General features: G+C 45.8%; 1 protein-coding gene across 3 annotated transcripts in view; it reads right to left on the reverse strand.

The window, feature by feature from the left end:
- LOC119977748 (F-BAR and double SH3 domains protein 2-like) overlaps nt 1-13266 on the reverse strand; it is a 326212-nt gene that overhangs the window by 155691 nt on the left and 157255 nt on the right. For all 3 annotated transcript variants that reach the window (XM_038818952.1, XM_038818954.1, XM_038818953.1), the window contains exon 7: nt 3850-3904. In XM_038818952.1, the coding sequence (XP_038674880.1) occupies nt 3850-3904 (55 nt within the window). The remainder of the gene's footprint in view (nt 1-3849; nt 3905-13266) is intronic.

Here is a 13266-nt window from a genome sequence, read left to right on the forward strand (position 1 = left end):
CATCTTCAGAGTCAGATGTAGAGGGTGCTGACTGATCACTCTCCTTACCTTCTCCACTGGAGGGAGTTCCTGGAAGGTTGACTAGTCTGAACATTGAAAGTTTTCTGGTATCTGTACCTAGAATGGATAAATATGCTCCGCAAAGAGAGAAGTAAGTTCAGAGATGAAGTCCCAGTCAGGACTTTTTTGTTTGAGTACTCGGGAGCATTCAGCTCTGTAGGATTAGTGACAGTTGCTTTGAGATGATTCAAATCTACATATGCCACTTTGAGGAGATCCAAGGCTGCTCAGGAAAGAGAAAGGCTGGTTACTGATGACCTAGATCAGCTGGAGGATCTGTATGTCACCATACCTCAGTGGTTCCAGGATTGTATCAATAACCGGAAGTTGGATTCCTGCGGGCCCGTAAAGTGATGTGTCTTTTGTTCAAAGCCAGAAGTCTTTCAGCTACGACTCTTTGATTGACAGGATTACAACACAGGCTCCTGTATCCAATTTAAAATGTATTTGATGGCTATGACAGAAATCTTTGCATTACAAACTAAGAAACCAGGAACATGGCTGTGTATTCACCCTGTTTGCCATCTTGACCTTGTGGACCGTCTTTAGGCCATCCATGCATTTCAAAGGTTTTGCCTTGCAGTTTGCCATGGTGTCAAATCCAGTTGCTTTGGAAGCAGTGGGCTGCACTTGCTGTACATTGATTGCACCTGTGAGGACATTTTTTCCATAGCACTGGCATGGTTGCTCTGCTGGCCCATTCAGTGTTGATTCCTTGGACTTGAGTTTTGCTGTGTCCTTGTAGTTTAACCAGATGGACTGAGGACTGGCCTCTGCATTATGTTTTATTCTCTTCTCTTGAGATAGTCCTGTGCTGCTCATGGAGTTTCGACTGTCGAACTATCTGGTTGCCTTTTCCGAGGTTAGACCTTCCTTTGCTTACAGGTCAGGGTGCACCTACCACTACGCGGTCTCTGAAGAGTTCAGACTTTAAAATTCCATATTCACAACCGTCTGCCATCCTTGATCATTGGATGAATAAATCAACTGGTTCCCCTGGCAGTCAGCTTCTCAATTAATTTAGCTCTTTCAAGTATTTTATTGCTTCTTGGATTTAAAATATACGTTGAATGATTTTAGTAGCTCTTCGAACTTTACTGATAATTCATTAATTCCCTGTCTTACAATGATGTTGTCTTCAACTGAGCCTATAGAATAACACAGCTGTTCACCTGCTCTTCTGATTTTCTAATTTAAACTTGAAGTAGTGCTGTATTTTAAGACTCTTTTCTTCCAAGGGGAAGGTGGCTCAACCATGGCTAACAAGGGAAATCAGAGATAGTACTAAAGTCAAAGAGGAGGCATATAAATTGGTCAGGAAAAGCAGCAAGCCTGAGGACTGGGAGAAATTTAAAATTAAGCAGAGGAGGTCAAAGGGTATAATTCAGAAGATATTAGAATACAAGGGTAAACAAACATAAAAACTGACTGCAAAGGCTCCTACAGATATGTGAAGAGAAAAAGACTGGTGTAGACAAATGTAGGTCCCGCTCAGTTAGAATCAGGCGAATTCATAATGGGCAACAAAGAGATGGCAGACCAGTTGAACAAGTACTTTGGATCGGTCGTCACAAAGGAGGACACAAATAACCTTCCAGAAATTCTAGGGGACAGAGGGTCGAGCATGAAGAAGGAACTGAAGGAAATCCTTATTAGTCAGGAAATTGTATTGGGGAAGTTGATGGGATTAAAACCCGAAACGTCCCCAGGGCCTGATGCGCTGCATCCCAGAGTATTTAAGGAACTGGCCCTAGAAATACTGGACGCACTGCTGATCATTTTCCAGCATTCTATAGACTCCGGATGAGTTCCAATGGATTGTCAGGTAGCTAATGTAACCCCACTTTTTAAAAAAGGTGGGAGAGAGAAAATGGGGAATTATACACCGGTTAGCCTGACGTTGGGGTGGAGAAAATGCTGGAGTCAGTTATTAAGGAGGAAATAACTGCGCATTTGGAAAGCCGGGACAGGATCAGTCCAAGTCAGCATGGATTCACTAAAGGGAAATCATGCGCGACAAATCTTCTAGAACGTTTTGAGGATGTAATCAATAGAGTGGACAAAGGTGAACCAATGGATGTTGTGTATCTGGACTTTCAAAAGGCTTTTGACAAGGTCCCACACAAGAGATTAATAAGCAAAATTAAAAGCTCATGGTATTGGGGGTAATGTATTGACGTTGATAGAAAACTGATTGGCAGCCAAGAAGCAGAGAGTGGGAAAAAATTGGCCCTTTTCAGAGTGGCAGGCAGTGACTAGTGGGATACCCTAGGGTTCAGTGCTGGGATCCCAGCTGTTCACAATATACATTAATGATTTTGACGAAGGAACTGCATGCAATATGTCCACATGTGCAGACGACACTAAGCTGGGTGTCAGTGCGTGCTGCGAGCAGGATGCAAAGAGGCTGCAGGGTGGCTTGAACAGGCTGGCTGAGTGGGCAAATACTTGGCAAATGCGATATAATGTGGGTAAATATCCACTTTGGTGGCAAAAACAGGAAAGTAGATTATTATCTGAACGATGGCAGTTTAGGAAAAGTGGAAGTGCAATGAGACCTGGGTTTCATGATGGGGAACAGTCAGTGAAGGTTGGCATGCAGGTACAGCAGGCGTTGAGGAAAGCCAATAGCATGCTGGCTTTCATAGTGACAGGATTTGAGTATCGGAGTAGTGATGTCATGCTGAAGTTATACAGGGCCTTGATGAGGCCACACCTTGAGCACTGTGTGCAGTTTTGGTCTCCTAGTTTGAGGAAAAACATTCTTGCTATTGAGGATGTTCAGCGAAGGTTCACCAGATTAATTCCCGGATGGCAGGACTGACAAATAAAGAAAGACTGGATCGACTAGGCTTGTACTTACTGAAGTTTAGAAGAATGAGAGGGGATCTCATAGAAACATAAAATTCTGATGGGACTGCACAGGCTAGATGTGGGAAGAATGTTCCTGTTGTTGGGGACATCCAGAACAAGGGGTCACAGCCTGAGAATAAGGGATAAGTTATTCAGGACTGAGATCAGGAAGAACTTCTTCTCTGAGAGTGCAAACTTGTGGAATTCTCTATCACAGAAAGCTGTTGGGTCATTTAGTTAGATATATCAGGGCGGCACGGTAGCACAGTGGTTAGCACAGTTGCTTCACAGCTCCAGGGTCCGAGGTTCAATTCCCAGCTTGGGTCACTGTCTGTGCAGAGTCTGCACATTCTCCCTGTGCCTGTGTGGGTTTCCTCCGGATGCTCCAGTTTCCTCCCACAATCCAAAGATGTGCGCGTTATGTTTATTGGTCATGCTAAATTGGCCTTAGTGTCCAAAAAGGTTAGTTGGGGTTTCTGGGTTATGGGGATAGGGTGGAGGTTTGGGCTTGGGTGGGGTGCTCTTTCCAAGAGTCAGTGCAGACTCGATGGGCTGAATGGCCTCCTTCTGCACTATAAATTCTATGTTCTATATTTAAGAGGGAGCTGGACGTAGCCCTTACTCATTCAGAGATCATGACTTTAATTCTCCAACTTCAATCTTGTGACTGCTTCAGGGTTTCTTGCCAAGGTACTGTTAACTGTGCACAATTAATCCTTCTATCCCAACGTAGGAAAATAAACAGTTCACATCTTGTTCAAATACACTTCACCTGGACAAGGAAAGCCTGGAGATAAAATTGCTCAAAATTTTAGACAACATCCATTTAGCTAAACTAAACAGATGTGGAACAAATTGCAGAAATATTGTATGAAAATTAATAGCTCAAGATTGAGATCAAGAAACAGCAGTCATTCAAATTGTTGCACAACTCACCTTTACACTTGCTTTCTGTAAACTTATTCTTGATTGAAACAGACTAAGTTTAGACCTGAAAAATAAAGAAAATTTTGGATTTACACAGTGTACTTAATTGATGGGATTTGATTTTACAAATTTAGACCAACCTAGTTTAGGGATGCATCGGGTGTCTAAGAAATCATTCACTATTACTATTTCTTTTCTCTAACTAATAGAACATAGAACACTACAGCGCAGTACGGGCCCTTCGGCCCTCGATGTTGCGTGGACCTGTGAAACCACTGACAATGAAACTAACTAACAATTAGTCAAGATTTAAAATGCATACTTAAAATTAATTTGTATATACAGTACATAAATAAAGAAGGTCTTGTGGCTAGGTGGGCAGCATTCCCAACTCTAGGCTAGAATTGGATTCAAGTCCTACTTCAGGGCTTGATGGCCATGGAAGGTGCGCAGACAGTAAAGTGTGTGTGTTTCCTGCTCAGTCATACTGCAGAAAGCAACGGCAAATCACTGCAGTACACTGCCAAGCATAATCATGGACTAATTCAATGGAAGTCCATGGCTGCCATCACCCTCTGAGGGTCGTATACATAAATAGGACCTAGCCACACACAGGCCAATTTTTAATCATGTCCACCAGATGCAAGTAGGGTGGGTGTTTAAAACGGCAGTCAGTGCAGCAAACTATATTTTTGGCCTAGTGCTGTGCTTTTCCAGGAGGCTTGGCAAATCTCCTGCAAAGGGACAGGGGGCCATGATTTGCCAATAACTATTAAAGTTACCACAGCCCTTTCACCAATGGTTACTTTCAGTTGACAGAGAGCATCATTTGCATCTCCCAGTCTTCAGTTTATAGTTACAATAAGTACATGACTGACAGCTTTCACCACAGAACAGCATATAAACTTCCCCACTGATCTCAATAGTATTCAGGAGCATTCATGAGGAGTTTCAGCAATGGTTGGCTTTCCCCACATGGAGTATTCTTGTTTACACAGTTTGCCAGCAGCACATTAGTCAGCAATGTTGGTAATTAGAAAAAGCTGGTCTTCATTATTGTGCAGCAAGTGGTTGATCAGATAAGCAGGGTCAAGCATATTTTTCCATAATACACTGCATCTGACCACCCAAGAAAGTGACAGGATGATTCCCATGCGACTGACATGACTCATAACTCTGCAAACCCACAATAACTAAGCAACAAAGCTATAATCAAAGTTTGAGTCCATTAGGATCATTAATGCGCACACCGTAGTGATGAAGTGCTTCAGGTGTCTCGATGGGTCTGGGAGCTCCCAGCAGGATGTTGCATTAAGTCTCCCACACCAAAGAAGTGTCTTGCATACTTTACCACCGAACCATACTGAGAGTCCTTAATTTGGAGAAGGCAAAGCAGCAGCTGTCATCATTGGTCAAGGAAGGAGCAGCAAAAGGAGGCCACCTCAATGTCTTGCAGAAAGCAATGTGTTAGATCAGTTAATTGCTTAGCTATTCAGTCAATGTAACATGGTCCCTCTCCTTAACTCTTTGATTCCTCCTTTGCCAAAAGAAAGAATTCATATATGTATAGCACATTTCAACATTGACAGATATTCCAAAGTATTTCATATTTAAAGTACTTCAGAAGTGCAGACACTGCCGAAATATAGGAATTGGCTCCCTTCTCGACAAACCTTTCAACATCTCTTACAGTTGTTTGAAAATTGCAAAAGTTTTCTATTCATGGCTGAGCCCTTGGAAGTCCTCATTTGTGGATGGTTTGTGCAGATCTGGGGGAGGAACATGCACTCAACAAGCAACCTCGTGTGCTATCCCTGCCAATAGTACATGTTGCTGCTCGGTGTTTTACCCATTTGCAGATCTCTCGGGTTCAAGATCTAATCACATGGAGCACTGATCTCTGTTGGTGTTTTAAAAGGTGGAGTGTTAACAGTACACCTGCAGGATTGTCTTCCTCTTGCTTGCATGCGTTTTGCTGCAGGGACGGAACTACAAGAGAGGGGACAAGTTAAGATGGCAGAAAAAGAAGTTTGGTATTTATAGGTAAGAGCCCGAGAATACATCTTGAATTTGTGGATCTTGCGGATATTTGTCTTGGTGTACCACGGGTTACAAGTAATATGCTTGTCGGCTTGCTGAGCTTGTCCACCAAGTCTCACCTTCCCTGCTGCTGATGGCTTGCTCAAGTCACTCCAGAGTATTCTATTCTGCTTGGTTGAAGGTAATGATGTTGTTGGTATCTGGTTCTTTTCCGTTGTATTATACACAGAGAATATGAATTAAAAATAGCCAGTAGAAATATATGGGGCTTCTGTAATTAGTGCATGTGTTGATAGGTGGTGAAGAAGCAAGATGGAACAGTGGCGAGGAGCTGATGCACATAAAAAGTGCATATAATATGAAATAGGGCAGGAGGAAGAGTTATTTTTTAAATTATGTTTATTGAAGTTTTACATAATAACAAACAACCAATAGGAATGCAAGAGCGCAATAAATTACAAGCAAATATAAAACAAAAACACACAATTAATTTAAACACTGTAACTAAACCCCCTAACAGCTGGTAGTGTCAAGATCCTTAACAAAGGGAACAAATGGCTGCCATCTCAGGTAAAACTTCTCCACCGACCCTATCATGGTGAATTTGATTTTCTCTATGTGTAGAAATGACATTAATTCACCCAACCAGAGAGAGGCACTGAGGGGAACGGGAGACTTCCAACCGAGCAATATTTGCTTCCGGGCTATCAGTGAGGCAACGGCGACAATGTCCACCTCTACTCCAAAGTGAAAAGCCGATGAATCCAAAACCTCAAATATGGCTACATGTGGACGTAGCGTTAAATCTACCTGGATTATCTCCGACATAGTACTGAAAAAGGAAGCCCAGAAGCTGGAAGGTTTGGGGCAGGATCAAAACATGTGTGTATGGTTAGCTGGGGCAAGTGAACAGCAATCACTTCGGTCCTCAACATTTGGAAAAAACCTACTCACCCTAGCGCTGGCCAACCGAATCCTGTGGAACAGCTTAAATTGAATTAGGCTCAACCAAGCTTATAATGCTGTTGAAACTGTTTCCAAATCCAAAGAGAAGAGACGACCACTGGGTTGGTCGCGAGAGAAAGGGCAATGATGCAGTAACTATGGCAAGGAGAGTAGAAGTAGTGCGCGCAAGCCTCCATTCGGCTTGAAATAGAATCAGGGTCACTGAACCACAATAACGTTTTTGAATGTTAACAGCCCAGTAAACAAATGTTTGGAAGGGCTAAGCCCCCAGTCTGTCTGTCCCTTTACAGTAGAATGCTGCAGTTTCTGGGATTCTTACCCGCCCAAATAAAAGCAGATATCCATTTGTTAACCGTAATGAAAAAGGATTTGGGTAGAAAAATGGAGACACATTGAAAGAGAAATAAACCTAGGAAGTATGTTCATTTTAATTATTTGAATCCTAGCAACAAAGATAGAGACCTCTGTAGGTCAGCTTTATTGATCTGACTTGAGTATGTGACAAAGCTCGGCACACCGAGGGCCGAAAGGCCTGTTCTGTGCTGTACTGTTCTATGTTCTGTGTGTGAAGTGAGGCCCAGTTGTGGGCCACCCAGACTCCCAAGTAGTGAAAACTTGTACTAAAAAGATGGAAAGGTAACGTGCCTAATTGGACTCCCCTTTCAGGAGGGTTAACTGGAAAAACATTCTTGCCTAAATTTAATTTGTAGACAGAGAAGGAGCTGAAGGTATTAAGTGCCTTCATTATGTCGTCAATGGACTTCCGGTGGCTGCCATGGAGCGAATGGTCGCTTATTTGGTTGCTCCTGCTTGTGGTGGACCTTTGGGACTTTTTTCCCCCAGATTTATGGTGGATTTGATTGACAAAACAGGAGATTGGTGAGGTAGAGGAGTAGATTTCCCACCAGTGTATGGATTCGTGGACCGAAGGAGTCTGAAAAGGAGATCTCGTTGATCGAAGAAGGGTGTGGAGTCTGCAGCACAGAAAAATATGGCGGAGGGTCAGGGACCAACATTGCTGGCCCAGTGGTCAACGGAGAAGCTGGTGGACTTTCTCCAGGAGAGCTTTGCTCAGCAAAGAAAAGAATACCTGGATCCGATTAAGACAGGGATTGATCGTGTGGAACAGAGATTGGAAGTCCAGGGCCAGGCAATTAAGAAGGTGGAAGAGGAGGTTGCTGAGCATGATGACCAGCTAGCCGCGATAGCAGTTGAGATGGGGCCAATGAAGGACCACCAGAAAAGGCTGCAAGAGAAAGTGAGGATCTGGAGAACAGGTCACGCAGGCAGAACATGAGGATCGTTGGCCTCCCGTTGGGCAGCGAGGGATCGGATGCAGGGGCATATGTGCTGCCTATGTTCAAGAAGCTGCTGGGGAAAGGTGCGTTTTCTCGGCCCTTGGAGGTGGACAGGGCGAACAGAGCGCTGGTGAGAAAGCTGTTGAAGAACGAGCCGCCGATGGCGATGATGGTATGAATGCACCAGTTCCTGGACAAGGAACAGATCTCAAGGTGGGCCAGGCAAATGGGAAGATAGCGAACTGCATATTTACCAGGACTTGGATGCGAATCTGGCCAAAAGAACGGAGTTTCAATAACGTGAAATCGGCCCTCTTTAAGGAGGGGGTGAAGTTCAGCAGGCTGTCCCATTATGTCGTCAATGGAGGGAACTGGAAGCGTAATATGTAGAAGTAGGTTATCTGCATAAAGAAATACCTGCTGCTCCACCCCATCACGACTAATAGCTCTCTACTGACTAGAGGTCCTCTATAAAGAGCAGCTCTATTACCAAGGCAAAAAAAAATGCAGAAAGAAGGGCATCCTTGTGTAATGACCCTATTTAACAGAAAGTAATCGGAGAGTAGAGTGTTCGTATAGGGGCATTATATATCAAGCAAATCCAGGAGGCAATTTACTGCGAATCTCCCGAGGACCTCAAATAAATATTTCCATTCCACCCCATCAAATGCTTTCTCAGCATCAAGCAATACCATCACGTCAGGCTTGCGTGGCGGGAGGGTGAAAGAATAAATTTTAAAGGCGGTGTATGTTGGACATAATTGACAGCCCTTCACAAAGCCAGTTTGATGCTCCAAAATTATATTTGGGAGGCAAGGCTTCAACCAATGCGGCAAAATCTCAGCAAGCAGCCCAATGTCCGTGTTTATAAGAAAGATGAGTCGGTATGAGCCGCATTTGGTCGGGTCCTTGTCCGTCTTGAGGAGTAAAGAAATATAGGCTTGAGTGAGGATCGGAGTTAGTGAACACGCCCAATAACAAGGGTACGAACTGTTCCAAGAACTTCTTGTAAAACTTGATCGGAAAGCCATCTGGCCTTGCCAGATTGCATCAGCCCAATAATTTTAAAATCATGTCGGGGGGAGTCGAACTCAACAGCTGGGATGTGCAGACTGTCCATAAAGTCAGATGTAATAGCTGCAGGGGGCTCAGATTATACAGGACATCATGAAATGATTTAAAAGCCACACTGACCTGGAGATGGGAGAAAATGAGGTTGCCACCCGGATTAATTATCAGAGGGATTTCACGGGTGGCTGCTTGACATTTTAAATTGGTGAGCTAGGAGACAACTGGCCTTCTCCCTGTACTCAAAATCCTGGAGCGCTGTAACTGATGTACAGCCTTGTAAGTGGACAATAGTTTGAACTGGATGTGTAGTCTTTTCTGGCATACCAGTAGGGATTCTATGATGATTCTATAGCTCTGGAGTAGGATCAAGCTAATATTGGTTACCCACCTCTCGAGTAGAATCATAAAATAGAACCATAGAACACCTACAGTGCAGAAGGAGGATAATGGGCCCATCAAGTCTGCACCGACTCTCTGAAAGAGCATCCTAACTAGGCTCAATGCCCCACCCTATCACCAAAACCCCATTTAGGGGCAATTTAGCAGAGCCAATCCACCTCACCGGTATACCTTTGGACTGTGGGAGGAAACTGGAGCACCTGGAGGAAATCCCCGCAGACACGGCAAGAATGTGCAAATTCCACAGTCACTTGAGGTCGGAATCGAATCCAGGTCTCTGGTGCTGTGAGGCAGCAGTGCTAATCACTGTGCCGCTATGTCGCCCCCACCAGCCTTTGCTGCTCCAACAACGTTGTCCTGAGCATCCAAGCTCCGTAAGAAATACCCCATTAAGGGCAAGAGCCTCCCACAATGTGGAGGGGGAAATTAAGTCTGATTTGATCATTTATCATCCATGGAGGTGGACAAACACTCGTAAAACTTCATATCTGCCAGCAAAGTAGTATCTAATTTCCAGGGTCTGCAGTGGATGGGGCTGGACTCCAGCTATAGGTCAACAGAATATGGGGCGTGGTCTGCAATAACAATTGCTGAGTACTAATCCGCCACTACCAAAGGGAGGATAGCCCTATCTAAAATTTAAAAACTGGAATATGCCTGGTGGACGTGAGATAAAAAAAGGAAAAACGTGTCATTTGGGTGCCAGGGACCACCCGATCCCTACTCCCCAACCTGAAATGCCATATGAAACAGTAACAAACAATAACTTACCTGAAAGCCGACAATTAACAAAGTAAAACTAAACACAAGCTCTAAACTAATTTTTTAAAAAACTAGTCTAATGAGCAGGCGAAAACCCAGTAAACCACTCCCGTTAACTAACTCTCTCATCAGCAGGGAGACTCCGAAATGGAAAATAAAGCCGTTTTTAACTTACAACCCATTAGCGCCCAAAGTCGCATCGAATGACGTCAATAAAAAGAGAAAGAGAACAATAGATTTATGTAAAAAAAACAGAGAACACCCAAATCCAACCAAAGGCATCAAGAGCCCACCCAAAGAACAAACATGAAAAGACAAAGTACATAGTGCCCGCTCACAGAGCCATAAAACATTTCAATGAGTACACAATTTGTGCCTTCGAACAAAGGTGTCATGGCAAAAAAGTGGGGCAGGATTGTCCGCCGGCTGACGGCGAAATTCGATTGGGCATAGAATAGCTTCCGACACCAAAATCAGGGCAGGCGCCGGATTGATAACAAATCACAACCCTCTCTCTGCATCGTATGACATGTTCATAGAATTTACAGTGCAGGAGGCCATTCAGCCCATCGGGTCTGCATCGGCTCATTGAAAGAGCACCCTACCAAAGGTCAACACCTCCACCCTATCCCCATAACCCAGTAACCCCACCCAACACTAAGGGCAATTTTGGTCACTAAGGGAAATTTAGCATGGCCAATCCACCTAACCTGCACATCTTTGGACTGTGGCAGGAAACCGGAGCACCCGGAGGAAACCCACGCACACACGGGAAGAACGTGCAGACTCCACACAGACAGTGACCCAAGCCGGGAATCGAACCTGGGACCCGGAAGCTGTGAAGCAATTGTGCTCACCAACATGCTACTGTGCTGCCCACGGAAACACCTTCCACCTGGGTGATCCCTGCATGCGAGCTCGCCATTGCATCTTACGGTCTCACCAAATTCCTGGGGTGGTGGTGGTTAGAATGGTTGGGAGGGGCAGGAAGGAGCATGGGCCACCCAAGGGGCATGCACCACCCCCCCCCCCCCCCCCCCCCCCGAGCCTAGACCAGACTACCCCTCACACCCATCAGAGCACCGAGACAGGTTGTAATGGTGGTAACAGATGTTTATTGTGAACAAATATTTACAAATCTGTGCCCCAGCCCCTATGACTAAACTGTGCCCTGCACTGTGACAACGTAACTTTCTGGCCATACGGGTCCTAACGCTACACCTAGGTGTAGACGTAACTATTTTCAGATATGAAACTAATCTGCACCATGAGTTAGCACTATGGCTTCACAGAGCCAGGGTCCCTGGTTCGATTCCCGGCGTGGTTCCCCAGATAGTACAGCAGGAGTAATGCGGCCTGCTGTGACTCCTGACATGTGACAAAGGCCCCTGTTGGCGCGCGTCTTCTGGGGTGACCAGGCCTGGATAGGCCTGGCTGCTGCACAGGTGACCCAGCTAACGTGGTGCCACCCTGCGAGCGCCTGCCCCCCGGAGGCACCAATGCCACCTGGCACTGCCGGTCCTGGAGGCCCGCTCTGGTCTCGGCCAGGGTCTGCATTCTCGTAGCCATAGAATACAGGGAGTGGACCATCTCCGTTATAGACTGTGCCACATCACGCTGTGACTGTGCCACCACAAGGGGGGGTGGGGGGCGGGGGGCATACAACGACAGTGTTAGACAGTCCAATGCATGCAGCCCAGAGGGTAGGCAGCTGGTGACCTCTGTGGCCAGGGCAGCCGGCCATGGTGGCTGGTATAGATGCTGACATGTGGGCCAGTGTGTGGATTCCACCATTCCCCGGAGGGTGGGAGGAAGGGGTTACTGGTGTGTGTGTGTGTGTGTTTGGGGGGGGGGGGGGTTGGGGGCCCAGTGCCAGGAGCACAGTGCTGTCTACTGACCCTGGCTGCCCTGAGGTGGTGAAGATTTATTCGGCATTGCATGCCAGTATGGGCGATGTTGCCCACGGCACTTACTGCCTCTGCCACATGCACCCAGACACAACGGACGGCGGCGCCAGGCAGCCTCCTTCCCGGGCCAGGGTGCAGGGTCATCTGCCGCTCCTCCACTGTGTCCAGGAGGTTCTCCAGTTCTGCATCTGTGAACAGTGCCTTTGCTCTCCTTACAGCCATCTTGTTGGCTGGGATGCTGTGTGTCTGTAAGGGTAGAGGGAGGAATTGTTTATGTGTGGCTGCGGCTTATCAGCCTCCTGAGTGTCAACCACGGACCCGGCAAATCTGGCACCGTTTTTCATTAGAAGTGATTGTGCTCCACAACAGACGGGGTGCTAGCCCATTAATAGTAGCAGAATCGGGGGCAGCACGGTGGCGCAGTGGGTTAGCCCTGCTGCCTCATGGCGCCGAGGTCCCAGGTTCGATCCCGGTTCTGGGTCACTGGCTGTGTGGAGTTTGCACATTCTCCCTGTGTTTGCGTGGGTTTCACCCCCACAACACAAAGATGTGCAGGGTAGGTGGATTAGCCATACTAAATTTCCCCTTAATTGGAAAAAATGAATTGGGTACTCTGAATTTATATTTTTTTTTAAATAGCAGAATCGGTGCAGGTGTGGTGTCGATTTTCCACAGATTCTCTATTGGAGTCAACACTTAGTCTCAGAAACGGAGAATCCAACCTGGTGGTCTTTTTCCTCAAACGTTACTTGAAGACAAGCTGGATAGACAATCCCGAACTTGACTCCATTTTTGTATAAGATGGATTTCACACCAGTAAAAATGGCTCGGCTCTTTTTGTTAGGCCTGCATTCAAGTCTTGGTACAGTCTAATGGAATGGCCTTCCTGCTTGAGTTCACAGTGTTGTTTTGCCCATCGAAGAACCCGTTCTTTTTCTTTAGAATTATGGAATCTTACGATCACCGCATGAGGCGGATCTCCA

The sequence above is a fragment of the Scyliorhinus canicula genome, chromosome 14 (assembly GCF_902713615.1).
Source record: "Scyliorhinus canicula chromosome 14, sScyCan1.1, whole genome shotgun sequence".
In the NCBI taxonomy this organism is placed as follows: domain Eukaryota; kingdom Metazoa; phylum Chordata; class Chondrichthyes; order Carcharhiniformes; family Scyliorhinidae; genus Scyliorhinus; species Scyliorhinus canicula.